The sequence below is a fragment of the Saccopteryx bilineata genome, chromosome 4 (genome assembly GCF_036850765.1).
Source record: "Saccopteryx bilineata isolate mSacBil1 chromosome 4, mSacBil1_pri_phased_curated, whole genome shotgun sequence".
NCBI classification, from domain to species: Eukaryota; Metazoa; Chordata; class Mammalia; order Chiroptera; family Emballonuridae; genus Saccopteryx; species Saccopteryx bilineata.
The window spans coordinates 25689280-25714686 of NC_089493.1; the positions used below are offsets into that span (position 1 = coordinate 25689280).

The following is a 25407-nucleotide window of genomic DNA, read 5'->3' on the forward strand; positions in this document are numbered from 1 at the left end:
CACTGAGAAAGACGGCCCGCCAGGAGCCCGGGCCCAGCCTGCGCTCCGGGGCTCAGGGGCAGATGCTGCAGGGGCCACGTGGCCTCTGCGGACTGGACAATTCCAGCGCCTTCTCTCCCCGAGCTAGCTCTCCCTCCCGCTCTTCCACACTGGGGACAGTCCCCATTGGACTGAACAATTCTGGCGCCTTCTCTCCCAGAGCTAGCTCTCCCTCCCGCTCTTCCGCACTGGGGACAGTCCCATCACACTGTTTAACAGCTATCCCCGCACTACCGAAATGGAAGAGACAGCCACAGGAAAAAGCAATTTATTACAACTGAATGAGCCAATGTGGTCACCTGAAAATAAATATTTTTATTACAAAGTATTCCACATAAAAATTCTAAGCTGCTTGCAAGCTTCTTTAGTTTTATTGCATTTTTTTTAAGTCCAAAGCAGAGGTTATTTCGTGCAGGGAGTGGTCCTTTGTCCCCCATGGGGTCAGGTGTGTGCAGACTGTCCCACAGGGTCCTCCTTGGCTGTCTGCAGCAGGTCCCACTCGGAGAGGAGCTCCGAGGACACCTCAGTGTACAGCCGGTCCCAGTCCCAGCAGACGTCATCCTGCCAAGAGAGGTGCCGCTGGGTAGGATGAAGGGAGGCCCCCCTGCGAGCACAGCCCTCCCACCCGTCTGCGGGGAGGTGGGTCAGCCTGGGAGCCAGCTAGAGGAAGGACGGGCAGACAGAGGAAGGAGCTGCCGCTGCTACGTACCTCCCGGACTTCTGGCTCTGGTGTGAGGACTGCAGAGAGCAGCCTCAGGTCGATGCTTCCATTCTGTGAATGCAAAAAAACAAACAAAAAAAAATAAAGAAAAATATCTGTGTACCTCGAGAGGCCTTCAGACAGTTATCTCTTGCAAAATGAGGAGAATCGGGTGTGTGTGTTAGAACTTCCCAGAGGCAGAGCTCAGGAATGCTTCTATGAGTCAAATGAGTGGACCATGAGGCCACTGAGGGAACACAGAGTCTACAGGCTGGGCATCCTTTGGGGGAAGGTCCACATTAGGAGGGCAGGGCCTGCCAGCAGCATATCGCCAGGACCAGTGTATCTACGGACTCCAAGTGGGCAGCCACGGAGCAGGTGGGATGTGTTGGGTCTAGAGGTACTGTAAGAACCGAGGATGAGCCTCAGCAGCCTCAGAGACCCCCAGAGGGCTGAGAAGTGCCTGAGGGAGCCGTCTGGAGCGCACCCCTCCAGGCAGACGTCCCACTCACCAGGCTCTGAAAGGTTGAGTACTTCATGAGGTCGTTGTCCAGGTCCCGGTAGGTTATCACGCGGTTGACCTGGGTGCTGCAGGAAAGACAGAATGTGAGGAGGACCCACAGGCAGGACTGGTCCCAGGAGTGCTGCTGGGCCCGTCCCCAGAGCCTCCCCGCCGCTGGGGAACCACTGAACGGGAAGAAAACGTCTACTAAAATGGGAATCCTGAGAGAGAGCCCATCACTGGGAACAGGAGGGTCTGCCCGGGCGCAGGACCACGTAGACGGTGTCTGGAGTGTATCAGTTCACATGTTCCCTGCCTCCCTGCAGCTTCTTCCCTCATTTACCGTACCTGGGAGGGGCCGCCACCTGCAAAGCAAAGTCCTCTTCCTGTATGTCTTCCAGATCCGGAATCACAAGAATATCTGCAACGAGAGAGGCGGCAAAACTGTCTGCAGAATGAACAGGGACCTCACCTCCTCTCCATTTATTACTTGTCATCAACACGCCCACCATGGACGGGGCCAGAGGCTCGGGACAGAGTGGACACGTAGACACAGTCCCTGCCACAGCTCCAACGGCTCCCTGTCTGGGGCTGTGGGACTGAACTAGAGGTGCACATTCGAATCAAAGGGAGAACGTCAACAATTCCTGAATCCCAGGCTTTACCCCAGAACCAGCAGGATTAGAACCTCCTGGGTGCGGCTCAGGCATCTGTGTTTTTTCCTAAGACTTCTTTGAAGATCCCGATGTACACTCCAGGTTGGGAGTCATTGGAGTGGGTCTCCAAGGCGAGACGGAAGGAAATGAGAAGAGCGTCCCAGACAGCACTCGGAGGAGCAGAAAGAAGAGGAATCAGTGACTGGGCCTGGCGGGGTCAGAGGCAGAGGAACTGAGGAAGCTTGGTGCCCCGCAGTGAACGTCACTATGCACACACCTCCTCGTGACCGATGAGCCCACTGTAGTCCTGCAGTCCTCACGGTCCTCATGGCCCTGAGCCTGGGTCTGACGGTCATCTCGCACCAAATGCTACAACCTGGTTCCCCAGCAGTGAGATCAGAGCTCCATGTGCCAGGTCTGACCCCAATACAGTGCTGATTCTAAAGATGCCGCTTCTCCTGCTGTCTCCCAGAGGCTGCCCTCTCTGAACTCTCTGTTCGAGACAGACACACAGACATAGAAGGAGACCCAACAAGACAGACACACAGACATAGAAGGAGACCCAAAGCCATTTCTTTCACCAATCTAACAAAGTCATGCAAATGGAGAAACAGAGACAGCACATTACTTAGCTGTGGCAACTGGCCTAAGGTACAAAAACAGTCCTCTTCTCACGGGGACAACCTCACACCATAGTTTTTCATCTCCAAACGAGTACCACTGACCGGAAGAGGAGTTTTCTTTGTTTTACGCAGACTGCAGAGGGGGCAGAGGGAGAAGGGGCGGGAGAAAAGGCCGGGTGGGTTGAGACAGTCCCGGCATTCCCAAACCAACCGCAAACACTCAGAGGAAAACCCTCAGAGACGAGAAAGCGAAGACCCTTTATGTCTGCCTCCATGGACTGAATTCAGTTTTTATTTTGTTAAAGTGATGCAGAGTCACGTCAGGGACAGCTGGGAAGACCCTGGCCACTTTCAGGCCGTTCAGTACTTAGACTGTGATTGCTCTGGATGGGTCAGTTCCATGCACGGTGTCTCACGATCGCCTGGCTGTGGGGTTACAGACGGGGTACCTGGAGTAAGCGACCGTCCGCGAGAGGCACAGAAAAGAAGACACAGAGAGACAGGCAGAGAAAGAGAGTGATGGAAGGAACGAAGGGGTAAGATAAAGAGAAATGGCTGAGGGGGCGTAAAGAACACACACAGCACCCAAAATGATGAACCACAGTCAGCAAGCCGTGTATCTAGAAAGCTGTGCAGAACTCACTGCATCTCTCTAGCCTGCCAGAGAACTAGAAATGGATCTCTCTAAGACTCTGTTGCGTATGCTAATAGACATTCAGCTTTTTTGTACACTCCCGCTCCGTCCGCGTGACTAATGCTCCATGGTGAGGGCTGCCGCCCACAGTGCCCTCCGGGGCCCAGGGCGGGCGGGCTCCTGGGCTGGTGCGGCTGCACCGACTGCAGTGGGGCAGGCAGACGCCGGCTGTGCCACGCGCTGTCAGCAGTGTGACAGTTTTGGAGTGAGCCAGTTAGCAGCTCCTGGCTCTCCTTGGATGTGGAGTCCAGCCTGAGATGAATATTCAGAAGTTGGTGAGAAAATGCCTCATGCTGAGCTCAGGGCTCAGGCCAGGGTCTTCCCAGAGTCCCCTTTCCCTCCACAACACTAGCATTTGGGTCCTGTCAACTCTGCCCAGCTTCTCCAGCTCCGAGGAACTGCCCTGCGGCCCGGCCTCCACTCCGCCTCCCTACAGGCTGCTCTCTCCGTCCCCACCCCCCTCTTCCAAATGCGCACGAAGGAGTGTGGGCTGGCCCATCTGTGACAGATCAGAGGTCAGTCCCGGCCTTGGCAGAGGGGCCTCGCAGAGTGGCACTGGTGGGGCTGGCCACACAGTGGGATTTCTCTCTAATTGGAAGCCTGGTGCCCAACAGAACCTGGTAAACTGCCTGAGTGGGACAGAGCCAGCGATGACAGCCAGGCCAAGGCAAGCTGGAACATTCCGGTGCAGTGACAGCTTGAGCCGTCGCAGCCGAGTCAGGCCCTCCCACGCCGGCCCCTGCGGAACAGGTGGCCACGGAGCAGGTTGTGGGCAAACTTCAAAGAACTTCACGATTTTATAGTTTCGGACTTGCTCGTGTGTACATGATATGTTCTCGGGAATTTTTGTTCTTTCTCTGCTTCCCTCCTCCCCACCCCCACCCCCACACACACACACAATGAACAAACCTAGAAAAAGAAAGTGGGCCTGAGAAATGCACTTCTTCACAAAATTGCCCACAGGAAACGATGCGGCCCTGCCTAGTCAGCACGGCTACCTGACCTGCAAGTCTGGCCTGGGACCCAGTCTCATTCAGGGGGGTTCACATTCAAAAGCACATGCTTCCCATACAGACAATAAGCGGAATACAAGAATCTGCTCTTGTACTGTTGAAAAGCTGCCACTAGTTTTAAAAAACGAATGATTATGTGAACTTTACCCTCATTTTCTTCTCTCCTGCTAAGAAGAGGAAGAACGGTACCAGAAACACAGAGCTAGTTCAGCACGTGGGCAGCGCCGCTGTCTACGGGCCGAGAGCGCAGGCTCTGGAGGCAGGGTGGCCGGCTTCGGGTCCCCCACGTACCAGCTGTGTGGCTTCCGCCTCTCTGTGCCTCAGTGTCTGCACCTGCGAAACTGGTATGATTATACCCACCACGCAACAGTTGTTATAAGTATTAAGTGCAATAATCTTTATAAAATACTAAGTGCTACGCTATTCTTACTCATTTAACATACTGAGCATAAAGGGAAGCCATACCTTCATTTTCTCATTTACTCCAGCCCTTTTTCCAGATGAGAACACTGAGGCTGTGGGACATAGAGCAGTCTGCACGAGGTGAAACCATGAATAATGAACAGAGCCATGCTTACAACTCCAGTCTGACTGCCCCTCAAGCTGCTTCACACCCCACTCATGCTTTCTTTGCAGAGCTAGAGCGCCTTTAGAGACGTGCCCTACAGTGGGGGCGCGACAACTGCCTGCAGTCGAATGTTTCCACCTTGCCTGAGACTCCACGTCCTCTGTTGGTGGGCTTTTCTCTCGATACCACTAACCACAAGTAAGCTAAGTCTCTCCCTCATCGTATGCCCCAACTCACCGCTCTCCCACAGCAAGGCCACTGGAGCAGAATGAAAGTGTGCAGACATTAGAGGCCCTGGGACTCGTTCTCCGCCCTCCTGGTAACCACCTCCACGGAGGAGGAGACGGCTGGGCACCTGGGACCACCCCAGCAGAGGGGAAGGCTAGGAAGGGGCCGCATCCCTCACCCCAGTTCTGCCAGCAGGGCCCCACGCAGCACAATCCTCACACAGGTCAGCTGCTGCTCTGCCCAGCTCTGACACCTCAGACTGAACAGCTTTCTTTGGTGGTCTCTGTTCCCTCGCTCTGCAGTCAGCCACCTCAGGCTGTTCAAACTGCCTGTCTGCCCTCCTTGTGCCAGTTAGCCACACGGCAGGGACACTGCATTCCTCCCTCCCTCCCTCCCTCCCTCCCTCCCTCCAGACACCGTCCTTGTCTCTGTGGAGCTCCAGTGCGGTGGGGGACAGTAAACAAGTTCAATTATTTACTGTGAGGGAAACTACCTGGATTCTCTAGCTAAAAACAACAGGGAGTCCTACTTGTCTTATTTTCAAATGCTACAGAAAAGTTTGAAAATTTTCCTTTCTTTATATGAGCCCCAGCTGTCTCCCTAGAGGTAATCAGTATTAACAATTTTGAGTATAAACTCACTGGAAAGAATTTACACCTACCACAGCACACCACACACATCTTTTTTTGTGAGAGAAGAGGAGGCAAAGAGACAGACTCCTGCATGTGCCCGACCGGGATCCACCCAGCAAGCCCACTAGGGGGTTATGCTCTGCCATCTGGGGCCCTTGCTCCACTGCAACTGGAGCCATTTTTCAGTGCCTGAGGCAGAGGCCATGGAGCCATCCTCAGCAACCGGGCAAGAGGGGGAGGGGTAGAGAAGCATATGGGTGCTTCTCCTGTGTGCCCTGACTGGGAATCACACCTGGGATATCTATATACTGGGCGAATGCTCTGCCACTGAGCCAACTGGCCAACTGGCCAGCCAGCACACATATCCTTTTAAAAATGTTTACAAATAAGATCACTTTCCATACATGTTGTTCTACAACTTGCTTTTATTGTCCTGATAATATACTGATCGTCTATTCTTTGGTGACCACCTGGTATTACTGCACGGTGCTCCATGATGTGTTTTGTCCAGTCCATGGAGGGTCTAATTTAGAATTCTGGGGGTAGGGTGGGTGAGGAGTTAGGAAAGCTCTCTGAATTAGGGACAGTGCAGTTGAACGCTGAAGGATAAACAGGCTTCAACCAGGCAGGGATGGACGTGCAAAAGCACTATGAGGTGGGAAGTACCTCGGAACACAGAAGAAATGAAAGGCCAACCGGTGCAGCTGGCATATAGGCCCAGGGCAGGAGAGAGATACCTGATACCAGGAGGAAGATCTATATCAGTGGTTCTCAACCTATGGGTCGTGACCCTGGCGTTAGGCGACCCCTGTGTTTTGGTCGTTCAACCCCCGCTGGGGTCGCAACCCACAGGTTGAGAACCGCTGATCTATATCATCCAGCCAGGGCACACAGACCAGACTCCTCTGGGGCACAGCAGGGGAAACCAAGAGGGACTGAGCCTGGCGAGGTTGCAGAGGGAGGGGTCTATCCATAAAAAACAATAAAAGAGCAGATAAGGAAATGCAGGTACTTCCTTCGTGCATCATCTCAGGATCCAACAGGCAAGATTCAGAGCTTGCTCCCTGGTCTCTCCACCAGTCCTCATTCAAGGCCGCAGGGTAGGCCTCCCTACCTTGCAGTAGGCAAAGTAACCTTGGCCCTAGTCCTGTCTCCTGGATGCTGAACCAGCTGAGGGCAAGGACCACATCCTGCTCCCTTCTGCATTCCCGAGGGCTGGCGAACTGAAGACAACTGAACAAAAGGGCATCAACAGATGCCCCTCAAGTCTGAAAGTCACACGCACGAAGAGCTGGGCGCCAACCCTCTCTGTGTTATTCCAATGACAGCGTAGGGCTACTGAATCCTGAAGTTGTCTGAGTGGGTGCGTTTCACAAGCACAGCCAAGAGCGATCCCTGGATACTTCCTGGATTTGGTAACATCCCAGCAAAGGCTGCAGATGAAGACCCATTCAAACTTGGCCCACCTGGACCTCCACCCTGAGGCGGGGTCACATGGCTCTCACGTGGCCTGCCCCGTGTTTTTCTTCTCAGGTCTCCAGTGTGTCCCACTCTACAACTCACTTTCTGAGAGCCCCCAATAATGGCTTGTTAATGCACAGAAGAAGCAGTAAGAACTTATTTCAAAGAGAAAGACTGGCAAATGGGAAACTCATGATACCAGAACACTGGTCTGCCAACGGATCTACCCAACAAACTATCAGCTGAATCCACAGAAATAAATGAGGGATGCTTAAATAAATACTAGAAATAAATAGTGGGAACAGGAAATGCCAGTAGGATCCGTTCCAAGTGGTTTCAAAAGCATGAAAAGCGGCCCCTGCCCTGGAGTACATTCATTACAGACGGTGTCATCACCGCGCACGGGATGCTCGAAGCCCGTCCAGTCCCGGAGGCTGCTTTCAGCCCAGTGGCCTGATGGGCGGAGCCTGCCTGCCTCTCCCTGTGGAGGGGTGCGGGCGCGCTGCGATGCATTCTGGGATAGCCCGCATTCAAATCCCACTGTTTGCCAGCTTGGGTATAATTAGAACAGAGTGATCTCTTGGACTGGACTCGGCTTGAAATGAGCATCAGTCAGGCTCTTGTCTTGGGAGCATAACCCTCAGTCCTGCAGGAAGGAGGGAACAAGGAAGGCATCCCAACTGGCCCTTAGGTCCCACAGGGAGCCTTCCTCTCTGTGTCCCTCTTGGTTGGGGCTTCCTGAATGCAATTTCCCGGTTGCATGCAAAAGGGTTTCCAGAGAGCTACATAAAGACTGTGCTACACTCCAGCACTGTCTTACTTTGACACCTTAGTGAATAATACAAGTGGTTGGTCTACCTTGTCAGGGTCCTCGGGGCACATACTGATGACATCTGTCCCCTCACTTCAACCACCAACTGAGCTCCCCACCACAAAGGCGCTGCCCGGTTACACCCAGTCTCTCCCAGAGCGGCCCTCCCACCCGGTGCCCCGGCCACTGCAGAGCACCCGCAGGCTGTTAAGGGCTCCTCCCATCCATCACCCGTAGCCAAGTTCACTGACCAGTCTACATGCGAGGGATCTGGACATGCTGCTTAAGGACACCCAATAAGGGCAGTCCAGACAACCCCTAATTCTGTGCCCAGAGTCCGCGGACCTCAGCGGAGCTCATAAGCCAAAGGAAACAACGTCTATGGTTTTAGGAGACGGCAACTTTCAACCAGCGGTCATTATAATTTTCTCTGCAGCTGCAAAACTTTGTTTCACTGAATGCCGTTACCTTCCGCACCACGTAGGGGGAATTTTAAACAGGCAAATGGAAGAAGGTCTGATTGAAGATGAAGTTAAGTGAAAGAAATTGGTCTCATTTAGCCCATGACAGGATTCATCTGTGTTCCCAAGTCCACTGAGGTGGCATCATGGGCGTTTCATATTCATGAGCTGCGGCGACACTGTGTCCCCTCATTTACAAAGAGCCGTGTTCAGCAAATTCTGTCCCTGTGGACACTCCGTGCATTTCATGGTCTTGTCAGAGAGACATCAAACGCTCCAGTAACCAAATACCAGAAAATGGCTTTAATTAGTGGATCTCAATCGTATAAATAATTTTTTTTCTAAGTGAAAAAATGGAGAAATGTTTTAAAGGGAGAAGTAAAGGGAAAAGCAGTAGGCAACAGGCTTCAAACACCCGAATGAACAAGGGGAAGCGACAGTCTCAGAGGGTCTCCGGAGCGAGCCGGGCCCAGCTCGCGTCCCCTGCTCTCCCTGAGTCAGGGTGCGGGTGCAGAGGCCCGTCTGCAGGTCCCTGGCAGGTCTGCTTTGTGGAGACTTGTTCCCTGTGATTTCACCTGGTTCAAGCTGGTCCGGCCACAGCCGTTACCGACCGAGGAGGAGAATGGCAGAGGACACGGGAGAAGAGTCTGGAAGCTGTGGTGCTGGCCAGAGAGCCAGGCCACAGGCTGAGAAACAGGATTCACCGTGAGCAAAGGTGGCCCAAGGTGCGGCAGAGGAAGAGTGTGACAGACAGACAGGAAGAAAAGCCCGTCCCGAGGGGCCCACTGGGGCTGTTTGTTTCACCTGTGTCCTGCATGTTGAAATGCCCCCATGCTCCTGCCAGACCGCATCTGTCCTCCTGCTGCTGGGGAAGACCACAGACCCGAAGGTCAAAATGGCTGATGGTTCCCCACAGCCCCCTCGCCGTGGGGGCTCACCTGGCTGACGACGGGTTGGACAGGAAGGTTGGGACTGATTTTCGGTTTCTGAGCTACGCCAGACCTCGGCACAGTGGGGAGAATCTGGCTGGTTCACGAGCAGAGAAGGGGCTTTGTCTTTGCTGAGAGAGGCGACCTAGTCTGTGGTATACCGTGGCGTGTGAAAGCCAGGTCGCACGGCACTACCCACAGAGGGACACGGCACGTTTCTGAAGGAGCCATGAATGCAACAGCCCAGAGTGAGACCGGCCCCGCCGGCCCTCCAAGTCCATCGAGTGCTGTGTAAGAATCCTATTGGCCATGCAAAGGGCTGTCACCCAGGACTGAGCCTCTGAGCAAGTCAGACGTCGTGCTGGTGAGAACCAAGCGTGGCCCTACAAGGGTTCTCTGTGAGGAAAGATCTCACTCAGCCCAAGAGCCTGACATTGGGAGGACCCCAGTGTCACCTGCCGGGTGACCGCTAGGGAACAGCACATCACTGGTTCGGGACAGCTGAAGGGAACAAAGAACGATGAATAGGAATGCTCTCCACCGCTCGACAGCTCTGGGAGCTTCGTGGTGTCCCAGCTTTGATCTGCTGAGATCTGTTAAGGATCAGTAGGGGTAAAGGACTTTAAAAATGTAGAGGCATGAAGTGGCTGGAAGGAATGGAAACTGAGGAGCCTCCACTCTCTTCAATAGGACCCAGGATGAGTGACACAGTATTAATGTGACAGAAAACACCTTCTCAGAGCCGCCAGTGGAAGCATGTTAGAAACCAGGCATATCTGATTCCATTTCATCCTCTTCGTGTAATACTCAAAAAACAAGACAAACTACACTGCTTTTATTCTAAATCCTTAGTTTTGTATTTTCCTTATATATATTTATTAAAAAAATGCTACTTTGATCGGTGCCACCCGTGACACCCCACACACGGAACGCTTCTGAGCGGTTCCCTCCGTGCAAGGCCACTGCTGGTGACAGCCAGCTGGTTTTGATCACAGCCACTCCACATCGGATTTTCATAAGATAGATGAGGAGTCTTACTGCTGCTCTCTCTCTTATCAGATGAGAAACGGAGGGGGGGAGGGGAGGACGCGTCCTGAGGGAGCTGCGCAACAATCAAGGGCTGCGGCTCTTTCACTGTCCCTCCGCTGCTGGATTTTCAAAGGCATTTGCCTCAGGCACTTTTAAATGATGGTGTCTCAATTCTGTAATCATCTTTCAAGAACTTTCTCTTAAAGGGTCTTTTAGGTAAACCTAGTCTGTCAACCACACTTATGGACTCAGGAATCACATTCCCAATGTGTCCTGTGTGTATAGACGAGTACACACACACGCACACACAGCGAACACCTGTGAATTTTTAGAAAGCTGGTAGCACCTAAAGTTAGATCATGTTCATCTCTTGCTAGGGTAAGAGGGTCCCTATCTATACCTCTCTCTTGGATTTCTGTTCTACCTGGATTAGGGATCCTTCTTTAGGAACTAATGTCCACGTGTGATGTGTCAGAAGGAAAAGACTTCTCCACCTGAGGGGTAAGTGATGTGCTATGTCCAACCTCAGATGCATCAGCACTCCTGTCCCTTCCCACATAAGCGATATCTGGCCGTCACTCTTCAAGCTGCATTATGCACCACTGACATCTCTTCGGAGAACACACACAGCTACCAGCAATCCCAGGCCTCAACGTGCTGTGATTTTGGTTACAAAGACTATTTGGAGCATCTCTGTAACTCTACCTATCTTTTCTCTTTGTAGAGAACACATGGCTCTTTATACAGACTCCAACTTTTGAACAGACATTCTAGAACACCAGCCTCTATTACTTTCTAGTCCAATAAACTCTAAGTGGGCCCTGGCCAGTTGGCTCAGTGGTAGAGCGTTGGCCTGGTGTGCAGGAGTCCCGGGTTCGATTCCCGGCCAGGGCACACAGGAGAAGTGCCCATCTACTTCTCCACCCCTCCCCCTCTCCTTCCTCTCTGTCTCTCTCTTCCCTTCCTACAGCTAAGGCTCCACTGGAGCAAAGTTGGCCCAGGCGCTGAGGATGGCTCCATGGCCTCTGCCTCAGGCACTAGAATGGCTGTGGTTGCAACAGAGCAATGCCCCAGATGGGCAGAGCATCGCCCCCTGGTGGGCGTGCCGGGTGGATCCCGGTCAGGCGCATGTGGGAGTCTGTCTGACTGCCTCCCCGTTTCCAACTTCAGAAAAAATACAAAAACAAACAAACAAACACAAAACTCTAAGTGGTCTCAGATCTTCCCGGCTGTGGTCATCACCACTGTAGACCTGTCTGCAGTAGGTTCCTCGCCTTCTCTCACCCTCACTCATTCATTCCCTTCACAGCTGTGTGGAGAAGTATCCGCAAAGCTGCAACACTGCGTGCAGTCACATCTAGGACCGTCACAAAAGTAAAAGGGGTTAGTTTCATCCTGTCCTGATCCTGTCTTCTTGTTCAACCAAGACAGAATGCTAGGAGTTACAGAACAAATACTCTGATCTCGATAATGATTTCAGCAGAGGCGGATTAAGGTCGGTTGAGGCCTCAGGCGCAGAAGAAAATATTGGGCCCCTGTCATTAGAAAAAATTACAAAGTTGGGGTTTTGTGGGGCCCTTCAGAAGTTGGGGCCCAGGGCGTGCACCCAGTGCACGCACTGTTAAATCTGCCTCTGGATTTCAGGTAGAGTCAGCTGTCTTTGACTTTCGTTAGTGCTTGATGTTGGATGATTTATTATTAATCACATTCCCCAAAACAGATGATGGCACGGCAGATTGCTGTCGGAGCTTCTCCCTGTTCCTGAGAAGGTGAATGCAGCCTGCTTCATGTACAGCACGCATGCGTGCATGGCACAAGACCTTCGTTTGCATTCTTCCCATTCCAAGTCTTCAGATGGGGAATACAGGTAAGCCACACACGTTAACAAAGAGAACGAAACCCCAGACAGGTCACTGGGAACTGTGTTTTGGGAGAAACGTGCATGATGGTTGTCTGGAAACTCTGATGTGACCTAGAGATTTCAGGGCACCACTAGGGGCATAAAGCACTTTGTCCCAGCTCTGCCAACGAAGCTGGAGGTCTGGGTGAGACTCTGGGCTGTGCCTGAACCAGAGTAAGGCGGAAGGTGACTGAGTTCTTTTCTCCAGAGGACCCAGCATGGGCACGAGAATTCAGTATCTGAAAGCAATCTCAATGGATGCGATAGAAAAGACAGCGTAAGAGAGGAAGGGGCAACCCGGAAGATTCTGCTTCATGTCAGAGCTTTAAAGACCTGGCCTCTGGCTTTTCCCTACTCAGCCCAGGAGCTGCTGTACATAAGACTTCAGTGAGAGGTTTGACGAGGGCCGGCAGGTAAATCTGAGACCCGGGATAGGGAGCAAACATGCAACAGGGTGGGGACAAATGAGAGGAGACACGCCTCCTCAACCGGCAGGGCCGAGGAACGAACCCACCACTGTTAACGGCAAAGAGGGCTGCGTGAGAGCAGAGTGATCGGGGGCACAGAGACCACGTCTGAATTCCAGCTCCCCCACTCACGAGAGGGGGTGTACTGGAGCGGCTGGTTCGCACTGACTTGTAAGAACCAAAGACTACGTTTTTAGGAATTTTGCGTGCAGGCTGTTAAACATAAACATTATTAAAGGTTAAATTACACACCCTTATAATAAAATAAATTATATTAAAAACAAAGGTAATGCTCAAATTTTATCACTTCCTAAAATTTGCTACATTTTACTTTACCTAAGCCCTCGAGATTATTTACACTAACGTAGCAGCAGGAAAATGTGGTTCACTCACTAGGGTGCTACTGCCCATCTCTTCCAAGCTCTGTGGTCAGCGACGTCAGGTTGGGAGCCTGAAATCAACCTCGGTGTGGGTATTTACACCACAGAAGCCAGCAAACACAGCCAATGAGGATTTCTCCCCTGAAGAGCTGGTTGTTAAATACAGCAGTCCTCCCTTCAAACTTATCTGCAGGGGATAAATTCCAAGACCCCGGTGAATGCCTGACACTGTGGGTAGTACCAAGCCCTATACATACTGTGTTCTATCCTATATATACATATCTATGAAAAAGTTTGATTTATAAATTAGGCACAGTAAGAGTAACAACGAATAATAAAATAGAACAACTATAACAATATACTATAATAAAAGCTATGTGAATGTAGTCTCTCTTTGATAACAGCTGATAACAGAGACAGCTGCTGAGTGACTAATAGAGAGCATACAGCACAAATGTGCTGGACAGTGGGTGATTCCCACCCTAGGAGGGGCAGAGCGGGACGAAGTAAGATCTCATCACACTACTCAGAACAGCATGCAATTTAAATCCTATGAATTGTTTATTTCTGGAATTTTCCATCTATCTTTTCGAACCATGGCTGACCACAGGTAACAGACCACAGAAAGCAAAACCACAGCTAAGGGAAGGTGTGCCTGTATTTATCAGCACGTCACTGTGACCTGTGAGTTACTTAACTTCACAAGGCTTCAATTTCTTCCTCTGTGAAAGGGTGATAATCAGTCCCCTCATGGGACTGGGAGAACCATCTAAGTAGGGCAGGTAACACAGCACAGTGCCTGGCTCCTGGCAAACACGTCAGCATTATCAGTAGCATTTCTTACAAGACTGGCTTCTTTTTCAGATTTCTAACTCAATACCCCATAAAGAGAACAAAGTACAGACAAAGCACAGCCACGCCCCACTCCCACTGTGGATGTCTGTTGGTCAAATAAGTTTGTAAATATGATATATATGTTTGCTCGCTTATAGCTTGCATTGGGTGTGGGAGATAGGCTGTAAGCAGGCAGGGTCATTATAGCCTAAGGCTTAGTTTTAAGACTAAGCCTTTCCCACCCTTTTAATACTAAGATCTTTTCAAAACTGAGCTTTTCCCCACACCCTTGACTGTTGCATGATAGGGGTGGTGCACTCTCATGAGGAATCCCATTATGCCCCAGATAAGTGACTTTGTATCAGAGACTTCCTTGTCTGTATATTGGATTAAAGATTTTGATTTCTATACTATAAAGTGGGACAGAGGAGCCCATGCTGGAGGAGAGCAGAGAAAGGCCACGTGGAGGAAAGGAGAAGCAGCCAAGATGGCGGAGTGCTAAAGGAGAAGCCAGTTTGTGCAGAGTTTGTACAGAGAGAAGGAGAAAACTTTGAATCTAGGAAACTCGGATAAGTCGGTGGCTTTGGGAGCCCTGAATGGAAAGGGAAGTGTTTTCTCACTGTATATTTCTTGCCCGCCAGGTGCAAGCTAGGATTAAAGCTAATGGCCCACCAGGTCTTGGCTTCATTGTTTCATTACCGTCTGTCTGAATCCAATGCAAACCTGCACAGGCCAGGCGGCTGTGATGGTGGCCGTGGATACTGGCCTTATAATGTTTAAGTAAAAGGAGCTCCTGCATGTGTCCATGTCAGGGAAGGGAAGGGGAGGGAGGCATGGATTTAAAAAGACCTTAGCATCTAGTCCTACTGACTTTGAATTTAGAAAAAACAAATTGATTTTAAGAAATATTATTTCATTTAAAAAATCAGTGCTGTAAATTCAATGCAATACCAATTAAAATACCAATGACTTACTTCAAAGATATAGAACACATATTCCAAAAATTTATATGGAGCCAAAAGAGAACACAAATAGCCTCAGCAATCTTGAAAAGGAAGAATAAAGTGGGAGGTATCACACTTCCAGATATCAAGTTATACTACAAGGCCATTGTACTCAAAACAGCCTGGTACTGGCATAAGAACAGGCATATAGATCAATGGAACAGAACAGAGAACCCAGAAATAAACCCACACTTTTATGGACAACTGATATTTGACAAAGGAGGTAAGAGCATACATTGGAGTAAAGACAGCCTCTACAACAAATGGTGTTGGGAAAATTGGACAGCTACCTGCAAAAAAAAAGAAACTAGACCTCCAACTTACACCATTCACAAAAATAAACTCAAAATGGATGAAAGACTTAAATGTAAGCCATAAAACCATAAGCATCTTAGAAGAAAACATAGGCAGTAAGCTCTCTGACATCTTTCACAGCAATATATTTGCTGATTTGTCTCCACAGGCAAGTGAAATAAAAGACAGGATAAACAAATGGGACTTTATCAAACTAAAAAGCTTTTGCACAGCTAAAGACAATAAGAACAGAATAAAAAGACAAACTACACAATGGGAGAATATATTTGACAATGCATCTGATAAGGGGTTAATAACCAAAATTTATAAAGAACTTGTAAAACTTAATACCAGGAAGACAAACAATCCAATCCAAAAATGGGCAAAAGAAATGAATAGACACTTCTCCAAAGAGGACATACAGATGGCCAATAGGCATATGAAAAAATGCTCAACATCACTAATCATTAGAGAAATGTAAATTAAAACCACAATGAGATATCACCTCACACCAGTCAGAATGGCGCTCATCAATAAAACAACACAGAATAAGTGCTGGCAAGGATGTGGAGAAAAGGGAACCCTACTGCATTGCTGGTGGGAATGCAGACTGGTGCAGCCACTATGGAAAACAGTATGGAGATTCCTCAAGAAATTAAAAATCGAGCCTTGACCAGGCGGTGGAGCAGTGGATACAGCGTCGGACTGGGATGTGGAGGACCCAGGTTCGAGACCCCGAGGTCACCAGCTTGAGCGCAGGCTCATCTGGTTTGAGCAAAGCTCACCAGCTTGGACCCAAGGTCGCTGGCTTGAGCAAGGGGTTACTCAGTCTGCTGTAGCCCCACGGTCAAGGCACATATGAGAGAGCAATCAATGAACAACTAAGGTATTGCAATGCAAAACTAATGATTGATGCTTCTCATCTCTTTCCGTTCCTGTCTGTCTGTCCTCTCTCTGACTCTCTCTGTCTCTGTAAAAAAAAATAATAATAAATAAATAAATAATTTGAAGAAAAAAAAAAAAAGAAATTAAAAATCGAGCTGCCTTTTGACCCAGCTATACCACTGTTAGGAATATACCCCAAGAACACCATAGCACTGTTTGAAAAGAAGAAATGCACCCCCATGTTTATGGCAGCATTGTTCACAATAGCAAAGATCTGGAAACAGCCCAAGTGTCCATCAGTGGACGAGTGGATTAAAAAGCTTTGGTACATATATACTATGGAATACTACTCAGCCATAAGAAATGATGACATCAGATCATTTACAACAACATGGATAGACCTTGATAACATTATATTGAGCGAAATAAGTAAATCAGAAAAAACTAAGAACTATATGATTCCATATAGAGATGGGACATAAAAATGAGACTCAGAGACATGGACAAGAGTGTGGCGGTTACAGGGTGAGGGGGAGGAGAAGGAGGGGGTTGGGGGAGGGGAGGGGCACAAAGAAAACCAGTTAGAAGGTGACGGAAGACAATTGGACTTTGGGTGATGGGAATGCAGCATAATCAAATGTCAAAATAACCTAGAGATGTTTTCTCTGAACATATGTACCCTGATTTATCAATGTCACTCCATTAAAATTAATTTAAAAAAAATCAGTGCTGGCTAGCACAGTTTTAAAAAATTGGAGAAGCAAAGGAACCAGGCTTAGGAACCATGTAAGAAGTCCTATATGTTGTACTAAGCCTAAGGAAGAAATGCTAACATGATGGAATGAATGTTCTTACTCAGCAAGAGAAAGGAATGGAGACATCAGGGTTCCAATTTACCTGTACTTAAAGAATTCTTTCCCTTCCCCATTCTCTGCATTAGAGCTGTTTAGGCTCAGAATAACTGCTATTTGCAAGAGAATGGATAAAAAGGATGTGATGGAAGGATTAAGCAAAGAATGAGAAAGAACCCAAAAGAGAGTTAGAAAGCCCAAAGACAGAGATGAATGGGAAGAGGGGAGAGGGGGGCGACTGAGTGATAGCTCTTTATAGATAGCATTTTTCTAATTCCACTGACAGCCTAGCATCTCACATCTCATCCAGCCTCATTGCTTGGCTGTGTTCAGCCACTTTTACCTATTTTCCCTGTTGACACGAATAGAAAATGGAGCAATTACCCTTAAACTCAGAGCTCTCAGATCATCCAGATTGCTACACTTGCAGAATTAAGTCCCCAATTGCCCCTGGCTAGAAGTGGCTCAACTCAGCTTGTCCTTTAGGAATTAAACATTTTTCGCTGGCCATAAGGATTTATTATTCGGAAGGTTTTGAGATACTCAATCTGTCAAAGCTGGACTTCAAGATGCAAAGAGCACAGCCCTAGCCGGTGGGGACAAGGCCTGCCCAAGAGGCACTGGGAGGTGCAGGAAGAGGGAGCGACAGATCTACCCACAGCCCGGGTTACACCAAGAGGCAATGGTTATACGCAAGAAAGAGCTGATCCGTTTTTATGTAGCTCCTGTTTTCAGGGGCTTTCCACTTTCTAAAGCCGCGTTTTGGGGCTCACAGGCTCTTTGTTAACGAGTCTAACCCTGAGGTAGGTTCTGAAAGTTCAGTCCATATCTAACTGCACTTTCAGAGACTCTCTCAACTTAACACTGCTCATCTTTTTTAAAGACAAAGAATTTTTCTCCCATCTGTGGGCCTCTCAACGTCCCTTCTTAAAGTTTCACTTTCTCCAGAACCCACACTCTGAGAGCTGGATTTTAGGGTGGGATATGCTTTTGAGGTTTGAGAGGGGACATGACTTTGCACCTGCTCTCTTCTCTACCAGGGTGCCCCCACCCAAATTCCACCCCCACTGCTGGCAACTCGATCTTCCTTCAAGCTGAAGTTTAAGTCACTTCTTCAGTGGCCTTCCCTCATCACCCACTCCAATCAGTGGACTCAATTGCGATTTGTCCTTATTTAGTTGTGTGACTATTTTTTGTCCCTATTTCCCTAACTAGATTATAAGCTGTATGAGGACAAGGACCATCATATCCCCAGTGCCCAGCCCTACGAATCATACACAGAAGGTATTTAACAAAAGGTGGTTAAATGAATGAATGAATGAATAAGTGACTTGCCCAGAATCACCTGCAGAGATTGGGTTTACTCCTATTACAGATCTGATGTTCTTTCTATAACACGTGCATGACAGAAGTCTAAAGGCCTTAGGGTAAATCAGTAATTTGATTCCAAGAATATGAATGATGTTATCACTAAAAAATGGTCATCTAGGAAAATCAGTTTTGCCATCTTACAATTTGGGGATCCTGAGGTCATTTTGGACTTGAGCTGTTTGTCCATCATCCTCAGCTGTTCTCCATAATCATGAACCCCAACTTCCCTGAAGCACGGTGTTAGCTCTAGCTGTTGAGTGATTCCACCTGGAATCAGCAGTCTTCAACTTCACTACCAGCAGTTGATACAGGGACACTGACTGTGAGTAGTTGGGAATGGACCAGAATCAGGCTCAACTCTGCAGAACAGCCTTCTCTTCTATTACCGTGAATTCCTTATCCATTCTCCACATGGAGTCTCCCATCACGCCAGGCTACCTGCCTTGGACGGCCTTTTACTTTCTTCTCTACCTAACCAAATCCTATCCGTCCTTCAGGACGCACACACATCCTTCCTCAATGCCCTCTGCCCACAGGGGTCACTTCCTCTTCTGAACTCTGGCCCTCAACAGAAACTCCCAATAGCAACAACCACTCGCTGCCTTTGCCACCTAACTCCTGGGATGCCATTCCTCTGTGCGCTGTGTCTCCCAGCGAAGCTCAGTGTTCCTTAGAGCACAGCCTTATAAGGTCTTAGGGAAGGCTTTGCAAATCACTTCCCAAAGGCCTAATCAAATTGGCAGGTGCATTTTGTTCTCCTTCTGAAGTGCTTTTAAAGGATTCTCTCTGTTATTTTGTGAAATACGAATTTGAAAATTTTTAGGCCATGCCCTCTCCTGTCTGGGTTCACCACAGGCCCCACCGTTCTGTAGCTCCATGTGGCTGTACTGTCTGCCTGGCCCCTAAGGGCACTTCAGCTTGTAGCCTGCCATGGTCTTGCAAACAGTCCCCATGCAATACATTCTGGATGACCAACAATCCCGATTGCCTCTCAATACCACCCACTCTCCGTTTCTCATTCTAAAACCACACCTTATCTTAAAAGTTCCTTTCTTCTTCTATTTTGCTGTTCTCTTCCCTCGGAAACCTGAGGCATCAGTGGGGGTGGGAGAAGTGCTTCTCTTCTCTCCCTAGGCATCTTCCCTGGGGAAGAAGGAGCAACATGGACCAACAGTGAAGCTAGGGAGGCTGAATGCAGGGGCCTCCTGAGAATCTTTTGTGAAAGAATGGGGAAAGCAGGACGCAGCTCACTCGGGTTCGTGCGCAGGGACCTCACTCACCACTCCCTCCAGCGCACAGAACAGCACCCGCCACAGACAGGACACCATAAGCAAGCCTGTGGGCTTTCCTCCATGGGGCTGATGGGGAGGAGACCAGCTGCCAGGGTGGGGGGGGACCTGAACTTTAGATCCTAGTTTTTGTTCCCCGAGACTCCTCTTCTTCAAGACGGCTCACCTCGCCAATCACCCACTCCCAGCGAGTCCAAGGGAAACAACAGCCCCTTCCCAGTGTGTTCCTACCACTGATGACCTCAAAGAGCCTGGATGTGTAAGTTCCCCAACAGGTGCCCACGGATCTGTTTACTGTCACTGCTGAATGGGCGTCCAGGGATAAGTCAGGGCAATCACTCGTGGAGTCTCCCCACCCACTGGTTATTCTCGGTTCAAAGGAGCAGCCTCACTAGCCAACCAAGTAATTCTCTGAGCAAAGATAATTCTAGAAACTAGTTATATGTAACATATGAATCCTACTGCATAATGGATTCTAAACATTCACATACAGTGAAATGGACTAAGTCAAGTGTGAAGTGTGACATATGAACTGATTTCCCATTAAAGGACTCAGGCATGACGACATGGACAACAGATTTATGCCTGGAAGAGGGCTGTCCCCCCCCCCACCACCACCGAAAGGAAGATCAAGTGGATGCTCTGACAAGAGGGTTTTATGCTTCAAACCTCAGAGCCAAAATAAAGGCCAAATCACAAATTTCACATTCAAAGTTTATGACAGGAAATAAATGCTAGAGAAGTATTCTTTGAAAATAGGTATCTTTCTTCTCTTCCTTCTTAATGAAATTGTATGAAGCCTCCATCCTGTCAATCATTCTGAGCCCTCTATATTACTAACCTGGGAGCTAATATTAATACACCTACTTGTAGAAGGAGATGCCAACATAGCTGGGGGTCATACCATCTGTTACAGCCCAGAGGCCAAGGGCAAGGACTCTGGGGGTCAAGACCTGTATTCAAATCCTGGCCTGGGCTGTGCAGCATTGGTAATGTGGTGGTGAGCACAGTGGCTTCCAAATCCTGGTGCTGCTATGTACAAGTTGTGTGATCTGGGGCCAGGTTACCTTTCTTTACCTCAATCTGCTCATCTTTAATGAAAAAAATAAAGAATAATCCACATGTCATTTAACAGGTGACTAGATAACCAAAATGTGGTATACCCATGCGATGGATTAGTATCAATAAAAATGAACAGGCCAATGGTACATGCAACAACATGAATGAATCTCACGATCATTACAAAGAGTGAACAAAGCTAGACACAAAAGCATACACACATATGATTTAATTTACATAAAATTCTAGGAAATGCAAACCACGCTATCATGACAGGAAGCAGATCAGGGGTCGCTTGAGGATGGGGCAGAGGAAGGCTGGACTGGGAAGTGGCGTGGAAACTTCTGGGGGTGACGGACGTGTTCTGCTACTGACTGTGGAGGGGTTTCCCGGGTTTCTGGGACATATACATCTGTCAAAATTCAACCTGTGCACTTTAAATGAGGGCACTTTATTGTACATAAATTAGACCTCAATAAAGCTGATTTTAAGATACTTTCCCATCGATTTGTTTTGAGAATTAAATGAGAACAAAATGTGAAACACTGGGCTTGGCCAGCAGTACCTGGTAGATGTCCGGCCGCGGGGCTGGGAACACCGGGTGAGAGCAGTGTTCTCTGGGAGTCGGACCAGAGCTCCCCTCCGAACTATTTTCTTTAATGATCTCTAAGCTTCAATTTCTTAACACATCCAATGACAGGTTTAGACAAGACAGCCTGTGCAGCTGCTTAAAGTGCGACAATGTGTTGCTAACGTGATGACACCCTGGCGGCAGCTGGCACGGCGCCTACAACGTGCCTTGCGGTGTGTGCAAACTGAGCACTCAGGAGCCTGTGCTGTAACACGTAACAGTCACTCCCTGAAGCGGAGCATTTTTCACATTGGAAAATAATGGAGAAAATAGGATTTCACTGGATCTTAGCCAAAAGGCCGAGAAGTAATGGAGAAAGTAGGATTTCAGAAATCCTTTGAAGGCATTGGGAAGAGGTCCAAGGAAGGGTGTGGAGAGGCCCGGAGAAGAGCTCCAGTTGAGTAACCCTCCGTAGACCACAAATTAATAAGCATCTCAGAGTTATGAGCATCCTGACTTCCACGCACACTGCTCCCCAACCACCCAACGGCTTTGTGGACGGCTGGCCGGGCCCCTGCCTCCGTGAGTCCTCTGCCAGAGCCTCCTGGACGGTGACCCCACTGCCCTATGCAGCCAATGGCTAAAGCACAGACAGCCTGTGAGGGAAGGCAGGCCGGAAGTCACTGAACCGCCACACTGGCCAGCTGAATACCGACAGAGGGCACCCTAGGGACAGGGCTGGGAAAACAGACTTTGGGAACAGCGATGGAGAAGGGGTCACTGGCGATGATCAGTGGGTGCAGAAGTGTGCAGCTACGAGGAGTTTAGTGAGTGGAGCTCAGGAGGACTATCTGACGAACAGAAATGAGCTGGTCAATAAGAGATCAGGGAAGAGCACAGAAAATGCTGAAGCATGGTGAGAGTCTGCTCATAAGCTCTAACAAATCCGAGCATGTGGACTGCATCCCCGCCTCCAGTGACTACCTGTAAGCCCTCTGGAATGAGTCAGGGCAGAGGAATTTTCACACTCCAGTCCTGAGTCCTGCTAAGCACTACACCAGGGTTGTCAACCTGTGGTCTGCAAAATAGTCATGCGGGGAGTGTATCAAAATTAATGTACCTCCCTGGGCTCCAACAGCAGCTTCTGCTTTACGTGTGGCCTGGGAATCTGCATTTTAAACATCACTCTAGAATATTTCACAAATGTCCTATGTGACCCTCGCCCCAATCCTCTGAGGAAGCTCTGAAACACAGGTAATCATCAAGTTTCAATGACTTGATTCTCTCCTTCACTTTGTAGTCACATGCAAAGGTTCAGTAGCAGAAGGCTGTGGACTCCACTTCTAGCTCTGAGAGGGACACTGGTACCAGACTTGCCTTCCTGCTATAAACAATTAGAAATCTGGAAAAAATGCAAGATACACCTGATTTCAGACAGTGGAGAAACAGCACAGGACTGTGTCCCTGAGAGAAGGGAACTAAGTGAAGGGAGCCCTGTGGTCACCCTGGTTTTCTGCCGACAGGCACCTCCTGGCACAGGGAGGGGGAACCCCAAGTAGAACATGGAGGTCTGGCTGAGTTGAGGAGACAGAGGTCAAAGTTTACGAGTCTAAGATGGCTGGAATTTGAGAAGCAGTATATAAGAGGGGAAGCTACGTTGGAAAAGAGCTCTAGAAATCTAGACAGACTGCACACTAAGTTGTGTACACACAGGGTCAAGCTCCACAGGCAGGGCAAAGGATGACCATCAGCAAGGTGTGAGCTGAATGACCCCCAGAGCTTACACAAAATGGGAGAGGATCAGCTCCACCCAGGCCAGTGGAGGGTCCCTACTGAACAACCAGGTACTCAGAAGAGACACCTGAGTGTCTCACTGTTTATGGCTAATTCCAGACTTGTACTAACAAAGCTTAAAAACAATTCTCAAAACACTCAAGTTGATCAGCCTGAACCGGGTAGTCAGATGGTTAGAGCATCATCCCAATAAAACAAGGTGGCAGGTTTGTCCCCTGGTCAGGGTATATACAAGAAATCAATCAATGAATGCATAAGTAAGTAGAACAACAAACTGATGTTTCTCTCCCTTCCTCTCTTTCTCTCTAAAGTCAATAAATTTAAAAAATTATCAAATTCATCAACAAATACATTAACTGCCTACCAAAAAAAAATATATTGGTCTTTAAAGAGAGAAAACTAGATCCAGATACTCAAATGAGTAACATTCACAATGGCCAGATTCCAATCAAAAAGCTATAATCAAGCAGAAAAATATGCCTTGTAACCAAAAGAAAAATTAGTCAACAGAAACAGACCCAGAAAATATACAGATGATAGAATTAGTAGAAAAGACTTTAAAACAGCTACTATAAATGTTAGTATCAAGGAAAAATAAAAACACAAATAAAATAGACAAATGGAAGATACACACACACACACACACACACACACACACGTATACAGAACTGTGTGAAGCTTCTAGAGCTGAAAAATACAATACCTGAAACAACAAATTCAGTGGATGGGTTTAACAACATTACAGAAGAAGAGATTAGTTACACAGCATGGAAACCAACCAAACTGAAACAGTTTAAAATGGACTAGAAAAATACAATCTGAGCCTCAATGACCTGTATGGCAATTTCAAATGATATAATCTACAAACCTGTAATTGGAGTCCCAGAAGGAGTGAGAGGGGAGAAAAATATACTCAAAAGAAATATGGCTAAAATTATCTGAATCTGATGAAAACAATAAATCCACAGACTCAAGAAGTTCAGGTAGGATAAATACAAAGTAAGCCACACCAAGGAACATCATAATCAAATGGCTGAAAACAAAAGATAAAAGGAAATAAATCTTAAAAGCAGCCAGAGAAGAAAAAGACCCTGCAGCCCGGGGAGCAGAGGTAAGAGTGACCACTGACTTCTCACCAGAAGCCATGCAAGCCAGAGACGAGTCAATGTGCTCAGTGGAGAAACAAAGCTGTCAGCCTAGGATTCCATGTCTGGTGAAGAGTAAAGACATTGTCAGACAGACTAGGCTAAGGGGATTGTTGCCAGAGAACTTGCTCTACAAAAATTGTTAAATGAAGTTCTTCAGGCACATGGAAAATGACACTAGATGGAAACTGAGTCTTACACAAAGAAATAGAATGTGGAAATGATAAATATGTGGGTTTAAAACAAAAAGGATTTGATAATTTAGGTCCCAAATATAATCTCCTCTCTAGTAGGTTTCTTGTAAAAATTACACACAAACTAGATCTTTCTCCCCTGAGTTTTGAATGTGGGCTTCAGCTGTGACACGGCTACTGGCCTAATTGAGTGCTGGTGCGCCTTCGTTGACAATGCCAGACACTAACGGACTACTGTGTGTCCTGCACTGAAGATGCAAAGACAAGTAAGACACGGTGTCTGCCATCAAGGAGCTAAAAGCCTAGAGAACAGTCCATCAAAGAACTAAGGTGTGGCAGTCACTTAGCTCTCTGACTGGGCAGCTGACTTAACCTCTCTGTACTGAGTTTCCTCAACTATCGTATAAAACAAGGATAATAACAGCACTATCTCATAGGGCTGTTGTAAAGATTAAATGCTTTACCATCTGGAATCTGGCAGACCAGTGCCTGATATATAATAAACACCTAGTAAACCTTAGCTGTCTCTGCTGCTGCTGTTACCATGTTGCCCAGGAGGCTGAAGGAGCACAAAGAACATCTGAGTCAGACGGGAATGGATAGGAAAGGAAGAGATTTCAGAGGAGGTGATGCTTCGGCTGAGTTTTAGAGGAGGAGGAAGGTTAGTGGATAGGGAAGGGGGTAAGCTACTCCAGGCAGAGGCAGCAGCTCTAAGTGATGCACAGATGAGGCCACTGCACGTGCCTTCAGGAAGGCTTTGTGGGCCTGGGACATCTCTGGAAGCCCTTTTGACTTCCTCTAAGAGCATCTTACCTCCTCCGTCATCTGATTCATCCAGGCTCTTCTGTCTGAGGCGGTAACTGCCCCCAAAAAGAAGAAAAGTAGAAAATCAGTTTCAAACACAGAAAGAAACAACCCCAATTTTTATGGTATCCATTCTTTTTCCTAGATGCAAATGTCTCTGGATCCACTCTCCTCCATCCACTTGCTCAAATCTAACTGGGCAACGGGGTCTGCCAACTG

At 48.4% G+C, this 25407-nt stretch overlaps 1 protein-coding gene across 1 annotated transcript in view; it reads right to left on the reverse strand.

Annotated features, from left to right (window-relative positions):
- Positions 1-291: 291 nt before the first annotated feature.
- The window catches only part of IFT43 (intraflagellar transport 43), a 97742-nt gene continuing 72626 nt past the window's right edge, over positions 292-25407 (reverse strand). Inside the window, exons 5-9 of the mRNA XM_066276911.1 lie at positions 25198-25244; positions 1590-1662; positions 1252-1327; positions 749-811; positions 292-600 (exon numbers count right to left, since the gene is read on the reverse strand). Coding sequence (XP_066133008.1) covers positions 481-600; positions 749-811; positions 1252-1327; positions 1590-1662; positions 25198-25244 — 379 coding nt within the window. The 3' untranslated portion in view covers positions 292-480. The remainder of the gene's footprint in view (positions 601-748; positions 812-1251; positions 1328-1589; positions 1663-25197; positions 25245-25407) is intronic.